The sequence below is a fragment of the Amblyomma maculatum genome, chromosome 2 (assembly GCF_055883805.1).
Source record: "Amblyomma maculatum isolate TAMU_Amacu chromosome 2, ASM5588380v1, whole genome shotgun sequence".
NCBI classification, from domain to species: Eukaryota; Metazoa; Arthropoda; class Arachnida; order Ixodida; family Ixodidae; genus Amblyomma; species Amblyomma maculatum.
Genome location: NC_139345.1, coordinates 223222631 through 223248833, shown reverse-complemented (window position 1 = coordinate 223248833; position 26203 = coordinate 223222631). Strand labels below are relative to the sequence as shown.

The 26203-nt window shown below is 45.7% G+C and overlaps 1 protein-coding gene across 1 annotated transcript; it reads right to left on the bottom strand.

Annotated features, from left to right (window-relative positions):
- Positions 1-463: 463 nt before the first annotated feature.
- LOC146201360 (uncharacterized) lies at positions 464-4542 on the bottom strand. The gene is made up of 4 exons (XM_084595790.1): positions 4222-4542; positions 2772-2931; positions 2374-2511; positions 464-922 (listed from the first exon to the last, which is right to left on the bottom strand). The coding sequence occupies exons 1-4, from the start codon at positions 4357-4359 to the stop codon at positions 912-914; spliced, it is 447 nt and encodes a 148-aa protein (XP_084451916.1). The 5' UTR covers positions 4360-4542; the 3' UTR covers positions 464-911.
- Between the last annotated feature and the right edge of the window lie 21661 nt (positions 4543-26203).

The following is a 26203-nucleotide window of genomic DNA, read 5'->3' as shown; positions in this document are numbered from 1 at the left end:
TTCACCTTGCAGGCTTAATCAGAGCTGGTTGAGTATAGTATGTAAGCAGTGACTGATCGTGCATAAGCACTACAAAAAATTAATGCACTTCAGAAATACAACCTCAAAGTAACACACAATGTCATGAGACTATCATGATGCAGCTAAAAAATTAGGCCATTGCAAGCAAAACCTGCCAAACTAAACGTAAAATAGATCACATATGGAAAACAAATGCAGACATAAAACAAATGAAATGCACAGAGGGGGAATGGTTCTCTAGAATGGCCAAACTTTGTTCTCTGGTCTGCACCGGGCTAAGCGCACATCTTGAGATAACACCTGGTTCAAGATGGATGACTAGGCGGTGAGCAAACCTTTAAAAGGACAGCATTGCTATTAGTTTCCCCTTGAAGGCATAAGCAGTGACTGGTCGTGCATGAGCCCCCCCCCCCCCCCCCCACTACAAGAAATTAATGCACTTCAGGAATACAACCTCAAAGTAACACACAATGTCATGAGACCATCATGATGCAGCTAAAAAATTAGGCCATTGCAAACAAAACCTGCCAAACTAAACGTAAAATAGATCACATAGAAAACAAATGCAAACATAAAACTGAAATTAAATGTACAGAGGGGGAATGGTTCTCTAGAATGGCCAAACTTTGTTCTCTGGTCTGCACCGGGCTAAGCGCACATCTTGAGATAACACCTGGTTCGAGATGGATGACTATGATCAAGCATGTGTGCTCTCTTGCCTACTTTCACCACCGTCAAAGTACTGTCTGCACAACCCGCTGAGAAACCAAGTCAGTAACTGGGAGACCTATATATCGTGACGACCTTGGCATCTGATGGCAATGGAACTTTAACTCTTGGTCAAAAGTTGCTGTGGCATATGTGAAAACAAGAGAAACACGGGTCACGTCTCATTCAGCACCTGAAAAACAAGAAAAACAAAACAAGTTTATTATGCTTTATTTTTGCAAGGGAACATAAATAGCATATTTTCTAGAAAAAAAAAAATCATCACAAAAACAATGCATGCTATGACAAAGTAACATTAAGCTCTACCAAGAGCTGTAAGCCCTTTACCTTCATTTTTCTTTAACTATCAAACAGCCTTAACCACACTCGCCAGCCAGCATTCAGGTGACAGCCTTGTTTTATTTTGCCTTTGCCAACTCATACTTCAAGTGGAAATTTATCGAATGATCTCAGCAGCAACAAAGCAGAAAAATTTAATCTATGCTTAAGCTATCATTGAGAGTACAACATTACAGCAATAGAGATCCCTTCAGGACAAACACGCCAAGAATGCTCCTCACCGGTAGCGTGCCTGACGACTATTCTCGCTCAGTTACCTTTTCCCAACAAAAGTGGTCTGGTTTATGTTTGTAGATTTAAACTCCCAAGGCAAAATTGGCTATGGATTATGGCAAATTAGGAGGCTCTAGATATTTCGACACCCTTTGATTTTCTAGCATGCATTCATGTTGCACACTAAACAGGCACATCATTCCATTTTGCGTCAGTTGAAACGCAACTACCGTTTTATCTTTTTAGCAAGTGTTTGCTTTCTTTGGCAACACTTTGCAATGATGGCTGGATGATATCACAACCCTGTCAAGCAATGATTATTTCATGATGCCACTGGCTTTTCTTGTAAACAAGACCTCTAATGCTTAGCATATTGATTATTGCATATCTAAATTACCAGTCTGAAAGTAAAAGAAAAATATGGTACCTGCTAAAGTGTTTTGCAACACAAAGTAGCAATTGAGTAAACAAGTTGCACATCCAGCAATAAAAAGAACAGTAAACTAGCATGAGGAAAATCACTGGAAATATAAGAAGCCCGCAGAATCAGACAAATAACTGCAGTATCGAGATCGTTTAACAGGGGGTAATTTACTGACAGCCAAACGCTTTGTACCGTGTGGCCGAAAAATGCAAAGCATCCATGCCCTGTGCCATGACACTACACATTAAAAAGCCCTAGGTAATCAAAATTAAACAGCAGCCCTCCATTACAGTGTCTCTCATAGCTACGTTTCTCTTGGATGTTAAATCTCGTGTATCATGCAAAGACAATCAGGCTAATCCCCATAATGTTTGGTCAACAAAAAGCTGCTCATAAAGTGCACTTAATCTAAACCTTAACTGTAAACTCACATTTTTTTAACAGCTTGAATGTTTCAAAACTTTTTGACAAAAACCTCCACTGTATAGTCATAACGATACAATGGCTAAGGATAGCTTGCTTTGTTTTTGCCTACAAGACTAGAAGTTGATATCGTGAAGTACAAGCATGCTGCAATGGCAAATGGCACTGGTTTTGCCTAATCAAATTATTGCAGCTAGTGATTACAACTAGCATAAGAAACAGACCTGCACATGGATCAGCAGACAGTACTGGTTTCTTCTGTCTTTGAATTCCAGAAAGCCTTTCAGGTGCATGCCTCAACCATGATTTGATGACGTCCTCAACATTGGCCATGTTCCCTTGCGGAAATTCTCCTGCAGCAGCTAAAGATAAGATATTAGAGTGTTGTGTTCAAACTGAATGCAGACACATCAACGTACACTGAAGCATTGTTTGCTTATTTGGGCGAAATTTTGTGCAGAGGTGGAATTTAACAGTAATTTTTATTTTATACCAGGTTTAAATGGGGACTTACTAGGTTTTGTCAGGCCTGTTTTGGAAAAATAGGAAAAATTCTCCTGCCTCAACAGGAGGCTTTCTTGCAAAGAAACCATGCACAATCTTCCACATGTATCTGTCTTACCTATAATTGCATTTGATGTTTTCAAGCTTGAAAAATTCAGCTTGTTTTTCCTTCCAACCCAGGAGAACTTTGCTGCCACCTGGTCGCTTACAACATAGGCCAGCATGCGTTTAGCGGCCACGTTCGCATTCTTGCCACCAAGCTGCACAAGCTCGCGTACCTGCAAAAAAATCATGTACTGTTTTAAGATATGCACCTCTAGGCACACAAGACACATATCATTTTACAAAATACTTTCTTCCTTGCCAAGCTGATTTGCACAAATGTCAAGAGTGCACCACATTTAAAAAATTATGGTAGACACTTAAGCCCTGCCTTTTAACGGTATGATGCAATAGCATAGGCGATGACCCAACACGTAAAGCCCCGACTTAACTAAGCTATATGAATGTGGCTGCATCGTCTAGGTATAGCATGCCTGACTCTGCATCTAAGAGCACTGCAAGGTTGACACTCAATTCACTGTCCTGCCTCAAATCGGCAACCCAAGCTGGTAGCTCCTCCCAACCTTCTAAATCATTTGGTCTCGTTAAGTCGTACAACCCATCAAACAATTAAAGCCCGGCCATGCCAGCTACCATCTGCCAGTGCCATGCCCTTGATTTTTCACTCACAACACCAATACCAGATTTTCTGAGTAACGGGACTTTTAAGGTACTATGTTAAAATAAAGCCGATGCTCAAATAGCATAATTAAAAGCGTACTACATAGCTCACACAAGAAATAGCACAAAAATAGCCCATTTGCACTACAAGTACAAGTATAGAGTTCTGCAGTTTAAAATATTTTGCAATATTAACCATGTATATATTTATTTTAGTTTAGAATTTAGAGTTTACCACTGGAGACAGCCAGCGATGATCGGGTCACACAACTTCAAGACAAATTTTATTACTCAGATACAAAATTTTCTATGCTTCACATGAATATAAATAGCAAAACTGTACTAACAACAACTCTACAAAGTGAATGACATAGCTTTCAAGTTATTTCACCCCTTGATATAAAAATAAAAAGGTGCAGTACATATTTGTACTTGTAGCTTTGTAAAAAAACCTCAAATATGGTTCATACTGCAGCTGCTTCAACTTATAGAAAATGAGCATTAAAGCTTGAAATTGCTTCAAAAAGTATTATGTGGCAACTCTTAATGAGAAAGGCATAAAAGCGCTTTTCCCTCCAGCTATTTGGCGTGCGCTGAGTTGGGGGTCACGTAAAATGGGGGTGGTGCGCGCCGATGGATGCGCGGTCTCCTCCTCTCATGGCTCTCTCTCAACTTTTTCTTTTTGGTCTGTGCCATTAGAACTGAAGACCAACCATCTGTATCCTTAATGGCTTCTTGTTAGCCCACCTCTCATGTAATATCCCTAGAGGACCTTTAAAATAAAAATAAATAAATTTCAATATGCCTCCTTTAGAGCTCTCCTGGTTCATTATATGAACACTTACCAGAAGTGCAAATTTTTCTTTATCCAACTGCTCGTTGAACTTGAGCAGATCATCCACCGAAGTGAATGGCTCAGTGATAAGAAGGGACTTGGTGATAACTGCTTGGCTTGGAAGAACTTCACATAGTTTGTTTAACATATCTCCATGCTGCTGCTGTGTAAAGCGCAAGATATTGAGTAGCCGGATAACGTGCTGCTTGAAGTCTGGAAGTAGTGAAAGAGACGCAAGAAAAAATATATAATTGAGAAACGCAAAAAATATTTTGTTGACGAGTAGTCAAGGGTTCGACGAAGGTTCGTCTGGTCAGGCATGGTAGTTGAGTAAAAAGAGTTTCAGTCACTGACCAAGTCAACATGAAAAAAGAAGACGTTTCGGAACGCCCACGGGTTCCTTGGTCACAACCTTTTATTTTGTTGATGCTGCCCTTCTCCTTAATATAGTCTTAAAAATGCTGGAATGCCTAGCACCATATACCCTGCAGCAAAAAATGATGCAAGTGGCAAAATTTAATGGAAAGTTGACAGTAATTTACCATCCTAATACCTAGTAACACTATTATTTTTACTCTTCAATCATAATGTTGTATCTAACCTATGTTACTTAATGCCCATATAGGAGTCTATAAGGCAAGTTTTAAAAAAAGTCTCACTTTATACCTGCACAAACAGTTGTAAATAACCCTTGGTTAAATTATTGTCTACGAAAAGCAGAAGTAAGTTTTTTAAGAGCCAAATGTATTCATAGTTAGATTGCTTTTCAACCGCACAAATTACTGACCAAGCAAGGAATGTCCCATCAATGACAAAGAAAACATCACATGAAGGAAAGCCACTGTGCTCACATTACCACACACTAGAGATAAAGGTGGAAAAGAGAACAGCAAATTCAGGCAAAGAGCACAAAAGCATCAATGAGAAAAAAGAAAAGGAATGTGTCAACTGCCAGCAACCCAGACTTTAGGTCACCAGTACAAAAACGGCGAAGGTACAGAAGAAAAGCAACAACCCAGCTAAGTGCTACATACAAATGCTACCATGCCAGGTAGCCATACAGGGGCCACTGTGCACTTTGAGCTAAACTTAACCCCTTCAGGCACGAACAAAATATCTAAGAGCCATTTTTGGTTCTCCAAGCTTCAAATGATGTGCCCTGAATAAACTGAAAGAAATCATTTTATTTTTTATAGTCATTTGCGATGTCCCCATTCGAGGACAGGTCATCTCAATACAGAAAAAGTAATGCATACTACCAGGAGAAAGTGCGCGAGCGCCCTTAGCAAGTATCGAGCTGAAAAGATGGTTAACGGATTATTGCTCAAATTTTTAATTAAATCAGTCACTTCAGAGTACGCTTATTAAAAGGTCAAAGCAATTACTATGAGCAGGCATGCACAGAAAGATGGCACTTTGAATCCGACACTTCACTGTGCATCCTTCACGACGGCAGCGCTGTGACTTCAGTGTGTTGACATGGTCCGGCAAGTGGTTGTAGCCATTGTACCTAATGGTCGCGTCAGTATTAAATGCGGTTTAGGCTCCATTGCGACAGGCACTGGGCATTCACTACATTGTCGACCGCGCTATTTCTGAGGTGTCCTACTGCACGCAATTAGGCTGTTTGCGACGTCGGTTTGGAAGGCCGCCATGCCCAAAATAATTTTCTGTGCAAGCTCCTCAGCACTTCCGTCTCATAGGTACTCTATCCAGCTGTTGCACAGCGCAAGATAGAAAGTGAAAAAAAATACCTTCACCGCCTACTTTCTAGTTCTTGACCGAATAGGGTACAGCGACATAAGGAAGTTGAGCTTGGAGTGTTTTGAAAAATCCAAAATAGCACTTTTATTGCCTTTTTGCATAGCAGGGAGCACAAAGTAAGAGTCACGCCCAACCCTCAGAAAAAGGAGTATGCTGGCAGAGGCAGCGTTGAAGTGCCCTGTCCCCGTTGGAAGTGCATGCAAAGTTGAATACGCTCGTAACAAGGATGATAGCCATTATTTCACAGTCACGGGCCCTTTCTTCGATAAACAAATGCTAATATTTTGGTCAGCGAAGATTCTTAAGGCCAAAATGACAAAAGCAAGAAGCAATTGCTGTCAGCTCCATAGAACATAGCCGTGTCCATTTTTTCCGCGCTTTTCAGGCACGATTTTTTTAGTGCCAGTTCAATAAAGTCGATTTCCCGAATAAGATAAATACCAAACCAGAACAGTTTGTTGGTTACCATAACATTTAAAATGTATCTCTTTGGACAGCTCACAAAGTACAGAAATCTCACCGTGAGGCTTATTTGGATGTGCTGACGAATGGAACAAAGGCTTCTCCATACTAAGCGCTTAACCACATATACTACTAAGTGGAAACAGTAAATTTTTACCAGAAGTGCAAAGACTAAAATCTGAACTTACCTTCATCAACAGAAAAGCTGCTAGAAGCCTTATCTGCAAATGGAAGAACGAGCAGCCGAACCTTAGCATTGAATGTATAAATTTCTTGATAAAATAAAAAACTGAAGCAAAATCCATCACTTCTAACATTTCACAGTGTAACTATGCAAACTGCCAGCATTATGAGTGCATGTTTTTTGTTTCATTTTCAACTTTTTTTGACTGAATTGTCCTAACTGTGCTAATATGCTCATCTAAGATTTCAATAAATGGGCAGAAATGCGACTACATTGCAGTGCCTTTTATGCCAAAGTATGCAGTTAAACATGGGTATAACACTAGACTGGCCACGAAAACACCTGCTTTTTCATACATGTTTCCGTTGTCAGGCTTCCCGTCACCAGTGCCTTTAGGAACGGACTTCTTTCTTTGCATCATCAGTGCTGTCGGCCATCCCCGCTGCCCTTGCGTTAGGTTTCTGCACTGGATTCTCAGGATCAAATGTGCAGTGAAGATGGGTGCACAGGCTCACATCTTTTTGTCACATTTTTGCTGCTTTTGAGCATGAACAGTAATAATTATTGCTAGTGTAAAGGGGAAAGCAGTGGAGACCACTGCATCTGCCATATAGATATGGAAACCGTGCTGGAATGCAGTGCATTGGAACGATTGCAGTCCCTCCTTGATATTGCAGATGTTCCTCTCATTTCAATTCACGTCGTACAGTGATGAAACTTCCACGTGGTTCGGCTAAATTTCCAGCAACTCAGTACTAGCTAACAGATAGTTGGTACACCAAATTTTTTATATCAGTCAAACACTGCAACACCTTCACTATTTGGAGCTCTCAAATAAACATGCTTGAATAGAAGTGGTTATGGGAGATTTAGAAACATCATAATATCAAAGAATTTGCTAAATGGAGGTTCATTAAATCCAGGTTTAACTGTAGTTCACTGAAACATAGTGTCCAACTAGAGCAGTATGATGACACCACAGCATCTGAAAAAGTACTCCAATAAACACTTCTGAAAAATCCTGAAACAGCGGTATTAACTCACCTTTATCTAAAAGATCACGGTCGCCAAGAGATACCAGCTCCAGGCAATCATCTGGACAGTGAAAAAACAACCAGACATTACACCACTGTTTGGCTACACAACACCAGAAATTCGCCAAATTTTACCCCTATTCGGCACAATGGTGAAGTCTTGACCAAAACAATTTGCACACTCTTTATGTCGGATTCATAATTGTTACCCACAACAATGAAATTGCTACATGCATTTCAAAAGCTGAAAAAATTCAAACTTCTTAATGCTTATTGCCCAGGTGCAAATGAAATGCAAGCATGGCCACGAATCATACAAAACTAAGCAAAGCAAAGTAATCTAATCTGTCCGAACCTTAGCCACACTCTTTTGCCACGTTCACTTTGCTTTGCCACATCGACCTTTTCCATCTGCCTCAGATGAAGAGTGAAAGGACCAATTTTTGAAGTTATCTTAGCTAATAAATCTGTGTAAAACTTTCATCTATGTCTTTCACATTAAGTTCTACAATTATGCAAAAACAATAGGGCCTTGCTAAAGACAAAAAGTTACTTAAGCAAATTAGCCTATCATATCATGATGCTGGTGTAAAAGTTTCACACATAGATACGTCTATTTCTGTTGACGAAACTTACTGATTTGTATGTAATACGAGGTTTAACACCCCAAGCAATATGAAACATGCAGCATGCTATAGTGGAGTGCTCGGGATTAATATGAGCCATCTGGGGTTCTTCAATGTCTGCTAACATTGCACAATGCATGGGCACCTTGCATTTCGCCTCCATCGACATGCATCCACTGCAGCCTGGATCACAGTTATGTATCACTGTTATTTATTAGAATCCAGGAGTTAGGTGCCCTAACCTTCAAGCCATCACATCAGGATGCTATGTTTCAAGTGGCAAATTCTTCATGGGCTTAACCCTTCATTCATTAAAAAACAGAAGCCCAGGAAAGTACATACAAGTAGTTTCTGCCATATGTGTGGTTGTTTCATCACCTGGATTAGTACAGAAAGAGTGTGTTCTTTTAGGTGGCTAACTATAATTTACTCGTTTCTGCCCTTATGCGAGTTGAGTAGGACAAATCAGAAAGGAAATAAACATGACAATGAAAGCAGATTCCCCACTTGCTTACCCTCACTTTCCAGTGGTCCGACGCGGCGAATGATTTTGTACGGCCCAAAGTATCGACGCAACAACTTTTCACTAAGTCCACGACGGCGAATTGGTGTCCAAACCCACACTTGGTCCCCTGGATTGTACTCTGCGTGGCGTCGTCGTAAGTTGTATCGTCGGCTGTCGGTGCGCTGTTGGTCTTTAATACGCAGCCGTGCGAGTCGTCGAGCTTCCTCTGCACGCTGCAGGTAGGCGGCGACGTCGAGGTTGTCCTCGTTGGTTACGAGCGGTAGCATTGCGTCGAGCGTCGTCGTGGGCTCCCTACCGTACACAAGCTTGAACGGGGTCGCTCTGGTCGTCTCCTGGATTGCCGTGTTATACGCGAAGATCACGTACGGCACAAGGGCGTCCCAGGTCTTGTGTTCAGCGTCGACGTACATAGCGATCATGTCCGCGATCGTTTTGTTCAGGCGCTCCGTAAGGCCATTGGTCTGGGGATGGTACGCAGTTGTTCGTCGATGGCTTGTGTGACTGTATTCCAGGATGGCGTGCGTCAACTCTGCCGTAAACGCCGTTCCCCGGTTCGTGATGAGCACAAGAGAATTTGTTCGACAAAAATTTGGCGACTTCTGCCGCGGTACCATTGGGCAGTGCTTTTGCTTCGGCGTAACGGGTAAGGTAGTCAGTGGCCACGATGATCCACTTGTTACCCATAGACGAAGATGGAAAGGGGCCGAGGAGATCCATCCCAATTTGTTGAAAGGGCAGGATTGGGGGCGGAATCGGGTTTAGTATCCCTGCTGGTCTGATCGGCGGCGTCTTGCGTCGTTGGCACTCACGACACCTCTTCACGTAGTGGGCAACTTCGGCAGGCAGTCGCGGCCAGTAGTACTTCTCCTGGATTCGATGCAACGTGCGCGCAAATCCCAGGTGGCCTGCTGTGGGCTCATCGTGTAACGCCTGCAGAATCTCTTGCCGGAGGGTTGTAGGCACTACGAGAAGCTGCGCGGTCTTGTTGGGCGCGAAGTTCTTCTTCACGAGGAGGCCATTGCTTAACGTGAAGGATGATAAATGTCGCCTGAACACACCAGGAGGGGAAGCGGTCTTTCCTTCCAAGTAATCGGCTAGCGCTTTCAGCTCAGGGTCTGATCGCTGTTGTTCTGCGAAACTGCTGGCGCTTACCGGTCCCAAAAAGGCGTCGTCGTCATCGTCCTTCTGGGGAGCATCGACGGGAGCGCGGGATAAGCAGTCTGCGTCGCAATGCTTTCGGCCCGACTTATAGACTACAGTAATGTCAAATTCTTGAAGTCGTAGGCTCCATCTGGCAAGGCGGTCGGAGGGATCTTTCAAGTTAGCCAGCCAGCAGAGCGCGTGATGGTCGCTTACCACCTTGAATGGTCGGCCCTATAGGTATGGACGAAACTTAGAAGTGGCCCAGATGATTGCAAGGCACTCCTTCTCGGTCGTCGAGTAATTGGCTTCGGCTTTTGTGAGTGACCTGCTAGCGTAGGCGATTACTTTCTCCTGTCCGGCACTCTTATGGACGAGAACGGCTCCTAGGCCCACACTGCTCGCGTCGGTGTGAATTTCGGTCTCGGCGTTTTCATCAAAGTGGCTAAGTACAGGAGGGCATTGCAGGCGGCGCTTCAGTTCGTCGAAGGCTTCTCCTTGCGGCGCTTCCCATTTAAAAGGTACGTCAGCCTTTGTAAGCTGCGTCAACGGTTCGGCGATTCGCGAAAAGTTTCTGACAAATCGTCGATAATAAGCGCACATCCCAAGAAATCGGCGCACAGCTTTCTTGTCGGCAGGCGGTGGGAATTGTGCGATTGCAGCTGTTTTCTCCGGGTCTGGGCGAATACCGTCCTTGCTAACTATGTGACCTAGGAACCGGAGTTCTTCGTAGGCGAAGTGACACTTCTCTGCTTTTAGCGTTAGTCCCGATGACTTGATGGCTTCCAACACTGTCTGTAGTCGTTTTAGGTGGTCTTCAAAGGTTGACGAGAAGACAACAACGTCGTCCAAATATACCAAACAAATTTGCCACTTCAAGCCTGCCAGGACTGTGTCCATTACTCGTTGAAACGTGGCTGGTGCGGAGCAGAGGCCAAATGGCATCACCTTGAACTCATAAAGGCCGTCCGATGTGATGAATGCGGTCTTCTCGCGATCTCTTTCGTCGACCTCAATTTGCAAATATCCGCTCTTCAGGTCCATCGATGAGAAGTACCTTGCATTGCAGAGCCGGTCGAGAGTATCGTCGATGCGGGGAAGCGGGTAGACATCCTTCTTCGTTATGCTATTCAAGCGGCGGTAATCAACGCAGAAGCGAAGTGTGCTGTCTTTCTTCTTGACCAAAACGACTGGTGCCGCCCAGGGGCTGTTCGATGGCTGGATTACGTCATCACGCAGCATTTCCTCAACTTGATCGCGAATGGCCTGCCGTTCTCGCGGCAATACACGATAAGGGCTTTGGCGCAGAGGTCGGTCGTGTTCGTCCGTTATAATGCGGTGCTTGGCCAGTGGTGTTTGTCGTACCTTCGATGATGACGAGAAGCACTCCCTGTAGTTTCGAAGAAGACTGCGAATCTGGTTTTTCTTGCTGTGGGTCAATACTGGGTTGATGTCAAATGTGGGCTGACGGAATTGGTCCGGTGCGTCTTCCAGTGGTTGGTCGTGGAGGGCGAATACGTCTTTGAGGTCCGCTAATTCGTCGAGAAAAGCGATGGTCGTGCCCTTGTTGAGATGCCGGTATTCTTCAGTGAAGTTTGTTACCAGCACTTGAGCTTGTCCTCTCCGGAATTTCGCGATGCCTCTTGCGATGCCGATACCTCGTTCCAAGAGCAATTGGATATTTCCTTCGACGATGCCTTCAGCGGTTTCGATGTCTGTGCTACCTACACTGACGGCCACGCTTGATCGGGGCGGCACGGTCAATTCTCCGTCGAGGACGTTTAGAGCGACGTGTTGCGTCGAAGTCGTCGTAGCAGGTATGGCTTTGTCTGCAGAGAGCTTGATGAGCTTGGATCGGAGGTCGACGATAGCCCTATTTTCATTTAGGAAGTCCATGCCTAAAATCACGTCGCGGGAGCACTGCTGCAAGACCACAAAACTTGTGGGATAAGTACGCCCATTTACGGTTATTCTTGCAGTGCATCGTCCCGATGGAGTAATCAGGTTGCCACCTGCGGTGCGAATCAGCGGGCCATCCCAAGCAGTGGTAACTTTTCTGAGCTGAGAGGCTAACGGTCCACTAATGACTGAATAGTCAGCTCCGGTGTCTACTAGGGCAGTGACTCTGCGACCGTCGATATCAACTTCAAGGTCACTTGTTCGCGTCCTCGCATTGCACGTGGGCCTTGGTGTCCGATCTCGGCTGCGTCGTTTCTTCAGGTCATGGCCGGGGCATACCGTTGTTACTTCGCTGGGCGGCGGTGTCTGCTTGCACTCTGGTCGTGTTGTCGTCGATGTAGTCGTGTGGAGCGGCGAAGAAATGGTTGCGTCGTCGTTAGTGGTCGTCGGCGGCGGAGGATCTTCGTCCTTTCGCCGTTGAGCAACCTCACCTCCAAAGGTTGCTGCCTTTAGTTTCCCCTACGGGGACTAGGAGACCGTCCTTGCACGTAACCGCGGCCCGGCGACGCAAATCGGGCATTGTACGGTGATGGGGATCGTGATAGACGCCTTGGCGACGAGTGCTCTCCGCTGCGCAGGAAGTCGTTGATTTCCTGTGGTCGCTCGCCAGGACGGGGACGTGGGGCGTCGACAGCGAAACCACGGAGGCCGATCCGCCTGTACGGGCAGTGACGGAGGATGTGTCCTGCCTCACCACAATGGAAGCAGAGCGGTCGGTTGTTTGCTGTCCTCCAGGCGTCGCACTTTCTGGGGCTTGGGGGTCGTTGGTAGGCTTGGCGGGCGGGGGCCAAGGGGCGGCTTTCGGGAACAGGATGGTTGCGGCGAGGGCTCGGAAAGTCATCACGTCGGGGCGGAGGGCGACGTAATGCACCAGCGTAGTTCATCGCTGTTGCCTCGTGTGCTGGAACAGTCGCAGCCGTCGCTTGAGGAACGCCCAGCGCCTGCTGGACTTCTTCACGGATGACGTCCGCGAGCGTCGCCACCTGCGGTTGCTGCGATGATGGCATCAGTCGGCGGAGCTCCTCTCGCACGATCTCCCGGATGAGGTCCCGAAGGTTCTCTCCGCTTGTAGATGCGCTGGGGTAGTGGATTGAGCAGTCCGGCTGAAGTGGTCGCTCGTAGTGGCGCGTTCGGGTGACCAACGTCTTCTCAATAGTAGACGCCTCCGTTTCAAATTCCGCCACAGTTCTTGGCGGATTTCGCACAAGACCCGCAAAGAGCGACTCTTTAACGCCTCGCAATAGAAGTTTGACTTGCTCACCTTCGGTCATATTAGGGTCGGCGCGGCGAAAGAGGCGCTTCATCTCCTCAACATACGCCAAGACAGGCTCGTCAGGGAGTTGAAGTCTTGACTGAAGGAGGGCCTGGGCTCTTTCCTTTCGGACGGCGCTTGAAAAGGCAGTCAGAAACGCTTCCTTGAAAATCTCCCAATCCTTCATAGCTGCCTCATGATTTTCGAACCAAACTCGGGCATGTCCTTGAAGAACAAAGTAGACTTGCCTAAGTTTCGCGGCGTCGTTCCAGCCATTGAACTCTGCAACACGGTCGAAAAGGTCCATCCAGTCTTCTGCATCTTCGTCCGGTCGTCCATGGAAGCAGGGGGGCTCACGGGGTTGAACGAAAACAACCGGTGCTGTAGGCTGGGCCATTGTCAGCGTCGATGTCTTCCGGAATCGAATGGGGTCAGGTAGCAGACCGTGCTCTGGCTGTAGGCCTTGAAGTCGGCGGCTGGCTCGGTGACCTGTAGGCTGGTCTTCCAGGGCGACAGGAACACGGCTTGGGTCTTCGCTTGAAGGATAAAAGGCAGCACCTCCACCAGATGTCACGTAGTGGTGACGAGGTTGGCGACACAAATGAAGGGGTCGATGATTGCACTAAAGAAACTCTTTATTTGGGCTGACTTGTGCCCGCAAAATAACTAAGCAGCTCGGCGGCGGCGATAGAAACAAACGTGCTCGTCGATCGTCGAACAAAGAATGCTCGTCACACTCGGCAACGCTCAATTTAAAGGCTGCACAGAACAATCTAGATAACGTCGCAAACAGCTACCAGCACGGGCTGGAACATTGTGGAAAGACCCCCGAGTGGCCGGAACCTTCGAGACAGATCTCGGTGCATCTTGTGCTACAACAAAACTGATAAAGGTGTTACTCGCGACATCGAGCATTAACAAACAAAGATTACGGAACTGATACGCGGTCCAGAATCAGAGTGATAAGCCTGTATGCCGGCGGCCGTTAAAAAACAACAAATACTGTTTTGAAGGTTTCGCGGCAATATCTTCCTCATTATTTTGTGAGTTGCAGACAGGAAATCCTGGACGTTGATATAAATATCGGTATATATAAATATCGGAGGATCCAGATCGGGGTTGTCCTTGCTGTAACACGAATAAGCTAGTGTCGACGTTTGTGAGCGACACTTCAAACCCTGCTTTATTGAGCGAAGTTTTAAGACAGGTAAAGGTAATTGAGATTCCACGGGATGTTACGCAACTCACGAAGGATGCCATCTCAACGCTGTTTCCTGACACTCCAAAATACTTGTTGCAACCCCTGCCTCTCAAGAGAAAGGAGCGCAACTTGTACGAGCAAAAACAGTCAGCAGGGAGACCTGCAGAGAAAGAAGAAAAGTGCACTGATCTTGAAGCATCAATGGAGCCAGTTGAAGAATACAGCGGTGGTGGATCGTGTGACGTGAGCCTGATCCAGGAATGCAGAAAGCTGCATGCCACCGCCACTGGGGACAAATGTCGATCTTTCTGATGTTGAACAATGAACATTCGCATAGTGCCACTCAAGCGAGGACGAATCTCCGGAGGCAATTGCCATCGGCGAGTTCTGTTCCATCGCAGTGGTGAAGCTGCCATGAATGCTGCTGTGTGCATTCGAGGAAACAAAGTCAAGGAGATAGCTGTAAAGTCGACAGAAGAGGTAATTAATCTTATTCAGGACATTGCGAAACTCAGCTTGTGTCCTGGCAGCGGATTGAAGCCTATTACCAAGACCTTTCCCACCTACAATGGGCGTTGCTTAATTTGCGACGAACTGTACCATTATTTCTGATGCAACATGCATATAGCCTGCAAATACTTGCGAAAGGTAACTCAGAACACCCTGTCAAGAAGAAGAAAAAATTAAGAAACAGACTTCTATGTATCGAGCAGTTTGTCGTACGAAGGACAAGGTGGCAAAGCTGGTAAAAGCTCTCGGTGAAATGAAAAATGAAAATGAACACCTTCAAGGACAGAGTTTGAAAGAAGTGTTAGTGCCCTTCCTCTCAACTAACAGCTGGCTGTTAAAATATGTTTTAGAGGTTGCAAAACGGAAGTCAACAAAAGTGATGGCATATTCTGATGAGTGGCTACTAGGCTTCCTAAGTACCAAAGAATGCCTATCAGCAGTTTGCCTGAAGCGCGGTGCGATTTGAAGGGCTCGGGTTCCCATCTTGCGTGCTTTAATTGTGCATGCATCCGAAAGTTTCTAGTTCTACATACGTGTTATAACTTAGCTAAACGTCCGAAGAAGTTAAGATGAAACTATAGCGTGAATGAAAACGCCGGCGACAGCGCTCTGTTGCTCGCACACATGGTCCTTGGAGCCAAGAATGTGCGTCTAGTATAGTTCTCCATGCAAGCGCAATTGCTTGCACAAAATCCTCAGAAGTCTTCATTACAATACGGCACGTCGGTAGCTTGAGCAGGATAATAGGGTATAAAAAGCAGCTTCGTTTCTCCATCGGCTCAGGGGCATGCGCGCAAAACTTCGCTCACGAAAAAAAAAAGTCGCATCCGTGGTTATGCCAACAACCCGGCTGCGAATTCAATATTACGACTAACTTAAGACTAAAGAGCGGCATCGCGTGTACAAGGCACCTGACAATGAGCATGCAGCGAATGCATTTCGAAGCGCACGGGCGCGCGCGTCGTCTGCTCCGTCAGCAGTGGCGCACTCCGCTTCACCGCAACGCCAGGACACAAGCTGAGTTTCGCAATGTCCTGAATAAGATTAATTACCTCTTCTGTCGACTTTACAGCTATCTCCTTGACTTTGTTTCCTCGAATGCACACAGCAGCATTCATGGCAGCTTCACCACTGCGATGGAACAGAACTCGCCGATGGCAATTGCCTCCGGAGATTCGTCCTCGCTTGAGTGGCACTATGCGAATGTTCATTGTTCAACATCAGAAAGATCGACATTTGTCCCCAGTGGCGGTGGCATGCAGCTTTCTGCATTCCTGGATCAGGCTCACGTCACACGATCCACCACCGCTGTATTCTTCAACTGGCTCCACTGATGCTTCAGGATCAGTGCACTTTTCTTCTTTCTCTGCAGGTCTCCCTGCTGACTGTTTTTGCTCGTACAAGTTGCGCTCCTTTCTCTTGAGAGGCAGGGGTTGCAACAAGTATTTTGGAGTGTCAGGAAACAGCGTTGAGATGGCATCCTTCGTGAGTTGCGTAACATCCCGTGGAATCTCAATTACCTTTACCTGTCTTAAAACTTCGTTCAATAAAGCAGGGTTTGAAGTGTCGCTCACAAACGTCGACACTAGCTTATTCGTGTTACAACAACGGCAACCCCGATCTGGATCATCCGATATTTATATATACCGATATTTATATCAACTTCCAGGATTTCCTGTCTGCAACTCACAAAATAATGAGGAAGATATTCACCACTTGTGGGTTTGCCCGCCACTGAAGCCGACAATATCGGCACCTGGCGGCAGTGGGCCTTTCACCGAGCAACCCATCTTCGTACATTGCTTGCACGCAAGGGCCGTATCATCGTTCTCTCTTGAATTTTATTAGAACACAGCCAGCCTATTCTCTTTCATTTATTACGCCTTTTAATTTTCGTTTTGCATATTCCTTTATGCCCTAGCTGAGACAATAAACAATGTTATTGCCTTTGCCGCCGCGCTTAATGTTGCGCTCCCACTCTGCCTCTTCCCTGCGTCTTTCGGTGTCCTGAAGAGAGAAAATTTCACCTTGCACGAGCGCTACCCGGTCTTGCACCCGGGCAAGAAACACGTGCTACCACGCTTACCCCGTTTTCTGAACATGACGCGATCACATATCCATAAAAAAGGCACACTTGCACACATCCCTATTGCAAAAATCAGCGTCTCCAGGTCAGAATTCCCTTGGTAGCCCATTCTACTAATGAGTGCCCACCAGTGTCCACACATGAACTGATGAGCACGGGTTCTGTTGAGGTCTGTATCGAGAGACTATTTTTCTGAAATAATTGAATGTTGATCCGAGAAAGATGATCCCTCGTAAATCCTACGGACACCCTAATACGGATGTCCGCTTTCGGCTGTGTTTCGTTCCTACCGGTCTATGTCCAATTCGGATGATCCGTTTTCGGATGTGTTTCGTTCTTCCGGCGGTCGTCCCGCTCCGGCTTCGGACGTGCGGATTTTAACCGGACGTCCGACGGACAATATTGGCCGTGTGGGATCCTGGGACTTGATCTCACTAAGGCATTTGATAAAGTTGAGCACAGCCAGAGCGGTTCTGAAGGCCTCAACTCGGCTGGAGTGGGACAACTATGTCAAAGATTTCCTCACCTGCAGGAAAACTGAAGTAGCTTCGTGGGACTTAGGTCCGAGCCCATCAGTACCGGGGGTAGAGGAACGCCCCAGGGATCTGTCCTCTCCCCGGTACTCTTCAATTTTGCAATGAAAGATCTCCCGTCCCATCTTAATAAGATAGAAGGCATTAAACATAGCATCTGTGCAGACGGTATAACAATCTGGACCAATGGAGGCACCAGCGCCGATATATCGCATAGGCTGCAAGAAGCGGCGTATATAGTTGAAAACTACGCCCTAGATAGAGGACTATCTTGCTCTCCTCACAAATCTGAACTTTTCTCAATGTGCAGCAAATCACAACTAACCAGAGAATCCCATCCTACCGCACCTACACAAACCAGTGGAGGTATAGGGAGCCTGCATGAAGCGACGCATGCTGGGTAATCTGCCATGATGTTGTCGTTGGCAGCAGACGACGCAGCATGGCACTGCCGCGTAGTGCGCGCACACGATGCTGGCGCGGTCGAACAGGACGACTGCGGGTTCTTCACGACTTCAAAAATATGTCTGCACGAGGGCGAGAATGCAAATGATTCATCGACGCCGACGCGAATGGCCGCACGGGCCAACGAAGCCAATCCGGGCAAGTATCAAACTATCGCAAGAACTGAAACCATGAATGTTGGCGATGTCGATGGGCGGCCGCGACCAGACGCATAGTGCAGTCATTCGTTCGCGCTTGAAGAGGCGTAGCTTAATTGAACAGGTCCGCGACGCACTGCTTTGCGCATTCCTCCATAGCGCGCCCGATTTTTCGGGCACAACGTCGACGCGTATATTTGATCGGTGGACCGCCGAAAACGACAAGGTACTTGCTCAACTCAGCCTGGCTGAACTGCCTACCGTCTGCTGCCAGCGACAACATAATGGCGGATTACCCAGCATGCATCGCTTCATGCAAGCTCCCTATACGTGGGAGGGAGCAAGGTACCGAGAGTCAGCGCCATTAGGATCCTGGGGTATTTCCTACAACAGAATAGGAAAAACACCACCATCCTGAAAAAGCTGCAGACGTATGTCGACCAGGTAACGGGGATATTCAGGCGAATCTCTCTCAGGAACAAAGGCCTCAGAGAACACTGCCTAATAAAACTGCTTCGTGCCTTTAATTGTAATCAGCAGGATAGCTTATGCCATCCCCTTTCTCAATCTCCCTCCTGGTGAACTAGAGAAGTTAGAGAAAATGATCAGAACGTCATTCAAAAGGGCTCTGTCCTTGGACCCCTTCTTTTTCTCATTTTTATTAATTAAAGACTCTAAATACATAGAAAGAGAAGGGCTCTGGCCAGGCGAAATGGTTGGCCGGGTCTCAGCAGGATGTCATGCTTCAGTTGAAACACACAGTCCTAGATAAGGGAGAACAGACAGGCACAAGAGCGATACTCGGGCTGGACCTGATGAATGCTTTCTATAATGTGGAACACAGGGCAGTACTTGAAGATCTGAACAAATCCAACGTAGGAGTGAAATGTTTCAGGTATGTTAAGAATTTTCTTTCCGGCAAACAGACTACCATCAAATTCTTAGATCTCAAGTCCGAATCTATGGCGATGGGGGATAGAGGAACGCCACAATTAGGATCTGTTCTCTCCCCCGTGTTGTTCAATTTCACTCTGAGGAAACTCTCCCCTCTCCTAAGACAAATAGAGGGGATCCAACATAGCATATATGCTGACGATACCACTCTTTGGACGAGTGGCGGCTCCAATGCCAATATCTCGCATAGACTTCAGATAGCAGCGGAGACGGTAGAAGAATACGTCCTTGCCTTAGTGTTCCCGGAGACTGTGATGGGGTCCGATTGATTAGATTGGGCGAGACACTGATGAAGCGAGCCTGTTAGTACAGTGAACTAGAATATTGGGTAGTGTGCTCACAGGCGCCGCTCGAGGTGTCCCCGCCGGTGTCGACGGGGAGCGGCGGTGCGCGGCGGCGCGCGGTGGCGCTGCGCGCATCTCCACGGTAAGGCTCCTCTACTCCACGGTAGGTGCCTCGAAGCGCGCGCGCTTCACGGGTAAAAGCCAGTGCCGCGCTCGGCCGGTGTCGCAGTAGCCGTGTCGACAAATTGAAATATTACCGCGACATTTGCGTGGGTTTTGCTGAAATGGCTACGCAGACCTTGAATTGAAGTTTACATCTGCGCTGCGCATGTTCAAACAACGTTAATCAATGCACTTGGCTCGTTGGGACTTTCACGTAGTGTATGTCACTCGTGCCAGCATTGTTTCGCTGGAAAGAAATTATAATGCACTGCATATTCGGGGGTAATACAGCTCTTTCCATTAGTGCTTAACGTCAATAGTAATAGCTTGGGATTCATGCCAGGGATAAACGAGGAATGAAGGAGTGTCGGCCGCAACAACTGTTTATTCACAAACACCCAAGCTGCAGCACACAAAAACAAATGGGACATGGAGATGACAGGTAGAATGAATGCATGTAATTCTGACAAAGTAAAAGGGAAGATGCATTATTTACAATTCGCGTTTTTCGCAGAACAGGAGGCGCCCCACAAGGTTTTCAAACAGCATTAACAGCTACTGCATACTTCTTTGGAGAGACATAAAGTCACTGCTTTATGAAACATATGACCAGATTTGTCACTTCTGCATATATTTATGTTCACGCATTTTGCCACTTATTTCCTTCACTTGGTCCAGCACTTCACAGCAGCGTTAGCAACGGCTTATATGTGAGGTGTTTCGCCCGTTCTCGTTTTCCTGCCTTTTTTGAATTAACCCTTTTCACATAAAAGTGCAGTCTGGTGATTAAATGAAACCTTATTACTTCTTCAGATCGGCCTTTTGCGTGAGCGGGGCAACCAACCTCTTTATGCAGTCTATTTCTGACCACTTCCAAAATATCAAGGATACTTTCAGAATCTGTTCGTGTGGGGCCGATTCCTACTCTTCTGTTGTTATGGGTATATCGCGCAGACTTTTTTGTTTTCGAGGGCCCATGAGTTACAACACCAGTGGGTTTCCTCTTTCTTTGTTGTCTTTCTTTCGGTATCTTTTTTGAAAGATAGGCCGGCAGATTCGGCAGTAGCGTCGGTGCGGCATCGGGGGATGATGCTGGCTTCCCAGGAGGGATGCGGACTTCTTCCCCGTTCACAATACGAACATAGTCCTGTAGAACGAAACGAGGTTCGAAATGAAGCTCACAAACAGCACGGCTACACAGCTCTCATCCAGCCGCTTGTCCGAGTGATGGAGGTTGATCTCTCACTGCTTCCTTAGAGCGTCATCTTTGGGAACGCCGAACAGGCTATTTTTGGGCCACCTTTAGTATGCACATTGCCAGTCTTGTTTTTGACGACGGGCCGCCATATTTTGGTTTGGGCCTATCTGCAGTGACGCGGTAAGTTTGTTGTGCGGTTATATGTGAATGATATATGTGACCACGTGAAAGCATCCACTATATTCCTTTACGCCGATGACACTTTACTAGCATCAGGAAACCCTGAGTTTTCATATGCCCTGGCTAACATTCAGGAGGCGCTATTAAATTTAGTGATTGGTTTGTCTCAAACTTAATACAAGTAAATAGCACCAAATCCCAACTTGTCTGTTTTCGTAACCCGCAGAAAGATGTGCGGGATTCTACATATTTACACCCCTCATATTGTTCTCTGTGTTCTTGTCAACCTATAGCTGGCGTCCCGTCTGTTACGTATCTTGGTGTACCTGACATGGAATACTCAGTTGACCAACATTTGTAAGAAACTTAGACGTGTTGAATGTTTGTCGTTTAATTTGAAAATCGTGATGCCTTTTTCTGTCAGAAAACTAATCACCCATGCTCTGGGTGTGTTTAAAGAGACGGTATGTGTCGTTTTTTTAACTGTTCTTTCACATGGAGTTAATAGGATTTTGTAAAACATCGCTACAAGCGTCTTCTACATGCCACAGGAGAATTTGCCTAGCAGTGTCTTTAGAACAGCCGGTTTGCCTTCTTTTGACAATCTTTTTAAACAAATTGTAGTACTAAAATATTTTTAGAGCAGTGCATGCAGGCACATAAACACGAAACCGGTACCGTTGAGACATGTTCCTCGTTATCTTAGACCGAGAGTCCGCATTCATTACGGTAAAGCAACAAGACGCTATTATGTTCCAGCCATCCTCAACAAACTAACGGACGACGTATTTTCTTTGACCACCCGCAAAACATTGAGAGTTACTGTTCAAGCGTTAGAGAACATATAATATGTACTGATATTATCAGTGCATTTTTGATAATTTGTTGTGCTAAATGTTTCTTTTTTTTTTCCCCTGATGGAGTTCTGATGTGGCGCGAAGATTGCAGCGGCTGCCGGTTGTCGCCGCACAAGCCCGCTTGTGGCTTCGGCGCTTCCGTATGTGTATGTTGTTCTAACTATACTAAATAAATAAAGATTGTTATTATTATTATTACTAGCAGTCTGTCCCAGTGAAGTAGCCGGTTAGTACAGGCCACATGTCCTCTTACCCAATCATGTGCGAAAGAAAAGCACGAAGAGTTATGATCTCCAGGCAGAACACGCATACACCGACGCACGTGGTGTAGTCAACACTCACTTTAGACGGGAGCTTAAACAAGAGCCCGAACTGGCCTTTACTGAACAAACGCTTGAAGTGACCTCCGATAAGCGCTAAAAAAACATGCGCACAGCAGGGCAACAACGAAGCCACAAATGACGCAGTGACAAATTGAACCGGCTGACAGCGACGGGCGCAGCAAAATCCTACCGGATGGATGGATGGATGGATGGATGGATGGATGGAATATAGGAGCGTCCGCTTCGAAACGGGGTGGTAGCAGTAGCTATCATGCTCATTTTTCTCCATATATCTTAATTATTGATTTAGATTGGTTAACTAAACCATCATTCTATTTATTATATTTTTGTTCCTACATTACTAGCATTACGGCACTTCTCTGCTTTTAAGCCACCAATCTTCCAGTCGTTTTTTGCTAGTTTCCACCGCCGGTTTATTCACCCGGCCACTGGTATCTCTAAACCCCAGAGCTTCAGGAACAGTGATTGCGTCTGCATCAACTTCCGGATGGATAGCATTACATTCGAGTATAATATGGTCAATTGTTTCACTGGAGTTTCCACATATAGCACGTGCGTCATCTCTATTGTTAAATTTCTTTTTGTAGCTGCGTTAGCTGCGTGTTCTAAGGCACCCTGATCTAGCTTCAAAAAGTAGGGCACTGTCTCTTGAGTTATCAAGGAAATCTTCCTTCCTGATCTGCATTTTCCACTTTCGGTATAATTCTACACTCCGTTTCTTTTCCATCGAATTTATACAATTTTTACCTTCTGTGTTTTTCACCTGTTGCTTAATGCTCTTTATTTCTCCGTCCTTGTGACTAGCATACTTACTAGCTAGTTTCCTAGTTCTTTACCTCCATTGTGAGTCAACGCTTTTTATGTACAGGTATTTAAATACCCTAGCTGCCCATCTGTTACTGTCCAATTTCCTCAGGCGTTCCTCATATAATATTTTACTCGGAGCTTCCCGAACTTCGAAAGATGCCCAGCCCATATCTCCCTGTACCGCCTCATTTGTAGTTTTGCCGTTGGCACCTAGTGCTAATCGTCCAACGGATCTCAGATTTGTTTCTAATGTCGACTGTACCTCTGATTTTAGGCACAAAACCGCATTTCCGAAAGTAAGTCCGGGCACCATAATTCCTTTCCAAATACCCCTCAAAACCTCATACCTCATTATCCCGGCATTCCTTCTCCCTTTGGCCTTAAGTGATGGCACATGCTTTCCAATGTATGCCAATCCTTCATTTACCCATACCTCCAGATATTTATATTCAGCTACTCTAGGTATTTCATGGCCTTGTATTTTAAGACCCTGATCAGTTGAGCCGTTGAAAATATTCAGACCCGACTTAACTGCGCTGAAACTGAAGCCTAGAGCGTCCCCTTCGTCTCCGCAATACTTAACTAGAGTTTGCAATTCTTCCAGACTCTCAGCTAGCAGCACAATATCGTCTGCATACATCAAACCGGGGAGGCGCTGCTCTACCGGCTTTCCACCTAATCTATATGACAGGTTAAAACCTAGGTTACTATCTTGTATCCTCCGTTCCAGGTTTATCATATAAAGCATGAACAGCACCGGTGATAGAGGACAGCCTTGTCATAATCCTTTGCATACTTTGACATCCTCCGTACTTCTAATCCCTTCCCACGTAATTTCTACTTTGTTATCCCGGTATATTTCCTGTAGGAACTCTATTATCTCATAACCGATACCTTCTTCTTTTAATATGTTCCACAGGAGTTCCCTGCTTACGTTTTCGTACGCCCCGTTTATGTCCAGGAAGGCCAAATACAAAGGTCTATTTTCCACTCTAGATATTTCGATGCATTGGGTAAGCACGAACAGGCTATCATCTAAGCGCCTACCATTTTTAAAGCCGTTCTGAAGTTCTCCGAGTATCTTGTTACTTTCAACCCACGCTTGCACCTTTAATTTCACCGCCTGCATGGCTAACCTGTACATAACAGATGTTATGGTAATCGGCCTGTAGGATTTTATGTGCATCCTGTCTCCTTTCCCTTTATAAATCAAATTCATTTTACTCTGCCGCCAGCTGTCCGGAATTTGCTTATTCGTTATTACTGTTTCCAGAGCTTCTAACAACGTTTCCTTACTTTTTGGACCGAGTTCATTAATCAGCTTGATCGGAATTCCATCTATTCCGGTAGATGTGTTTTTAGGAATATTTTTTTCGGCCTTTTTCCAGTTTAGATTAGTCAGTTCTAAGCTGCTTTGTATTCGGCTACCTTGTGTTGCTTCCTGATGTGCGGAGATTACCCTATCGTCGCTCTTAAATGACTCGGTTATAACTGATGTAATGTAGTTCACTGCGTTATCTCCCTTTAAACAATTTCCCTCGTTATCTTGAATCCGATCCTGCTTTTTATGATTCTTCTTCCCTAGCCAGCTTATATGGTTCCAGAATTTTCTTGCTCCGCCTCTAGAGGCATCATGTATATCAGCCATCCAGCGATCGGTGGACTGTCTTATTTTACTTTGAACGAGGGCCTGCACTTGAAGTTTCTTTTGTCGATATGATTCCCATTTTTGGTCGATTTCCTCCTGAGATACCTGTGCCTTCTTTGCTATTCGGTGTTCCCTTGAAGCAGCGCGTCGTTGTTCAATAGCTTCCCTGATTTCCTTATTCCACCAGCTCCGTGGCTTCCTCTTTCCATTCCAGCGGTTTGCTACTTTAACCTCCTAAATTTTACTCCTTATGAGTAGTTCTACCTGTTCAAAATTCCAGTCTTTCATGGGGCTTTTCTCTATTGCTTCCTCTATGTCTGCTGCTATCTGCGCAATTTGATCGTCGTTTAATTTTGCGTTTACGTTTTGTCTAAGTTCCATTTCTCTTTTCATCAAGGGCCCCATCTGCAGACTAATACGTTTATGATCACTTCCCAGACTACACTCCCCTTCTTCGTCTATTTCCATTTTTGTGACCTTGCTAGAAATTTCCTGTGACATTAGACAATAATCAATGGTCGTCTGCCTGTTGCGGAATTTCCATGTGATTTGGCCTTCACATTTTGTTTCTCTATTTACTATAACTAGATCGTGTCGCTCATAGAAATCTAGCATTAGCTTGCCGTTACAATCCGTGTATCCATCCAGATCGTCGATGTGGCCATTCATGTCCCCCAGTAGAATAATATTGGCCCCGTTTCGAAACTGGCTTATATCGTCACTGAGACATTCAACAAGATCCCTGTTTTCTTGCCTGCATTGATGTCCTGTTCCTAAATAAACTACCCCTAGCCATGTCCTTATGCCGGCAATTGTTCCTGAAACCCAGATATGTTCTTTACAAGATGATTTAATTCTTTGCCAATTTGTTCCCTGGTGTATCAACATACCTACCCCTCCACCCTTTTTTTCCGTTCTCGTTCTGTTGCACCCTTCCCAGACGTAGCCTTCTATAAACGGCGGATCTTCTAGATCCCTAAGATGAGTCTCGCAAAGAGCGTACACACCTATTTTGTCATCCTTCAACTGCTGTTCTATCTCTAGCCATTTCGGTCTTTTTCTACCTCCTTGCATGTTTATATAGCTGATCCTAGTGTTAAATTTCTTTTTTGTACTTTTCTTTCTCGACCTACTCTTTGCCATTTTTGGGGGCTCAGCCTCCATTGTTGCACTTTCTTCTGCTTCACTTCTAACTACCTCTGTGCACGGAGTCCTCGCGGACCCCCTAAAAAAGCTACAGCCCTGCCTGCCAGGCGCCAGCCGATCTCTGCTCCCACCCTTCTGTTAAAATGAATGCCATCTAGCTGAAAAGCCCTACCAAAACCTGCTTTATGTACCTCCCTGTTTACCTCAACCACTTCGAAACGCTTCTCCAGGCTTAACTTTATGTCCTGATTAACTGTCACCACGTCCTTTTCCAGCTTTCCGTTCAATCCTAGCACCTCTGGTACTGTGCATACAACTATCTGCGTCTGCTGTGCTATCTCCCTGATCTCGTCAACTCCCTTAGCTAAACTTTCCACCACTGCTTCAGCGTCACCATTTAGGACATCGTTTAGCTCCGCGGCTACTATTACCATACTGCGCTCTGTGGAATTCTTCAACAGCCTATTTTTACTCTCTTTTAGCACTGCCCTGATTGTTCTCCATGGGAAGGCTCCAACCAACACTCTCTTATC

Coding starts and splice junctions, on each gene's coding strand:
- LOC146201360 (XM_084595790.1), bottom strand. CDS start 4,359: ATGTTAAACAAACTATGTGAAGTTCTTCCAAGCCAAGCAGTTATCACC. Junction 2,932..4,221: donor AAGAAAAATTTGCACTTCTG/GTAAGTGTTCAT, acceptor ATTTTTTTGCAG/GTACGCGAGCTTGTGCAGCT. Junction 2,512..2,771: donor AACATCAAATGCAATTATAG/GTAAGACAGATA, acceptor TCTTATCTTTAG/CTGCTGCAGGAGAATTTCCG.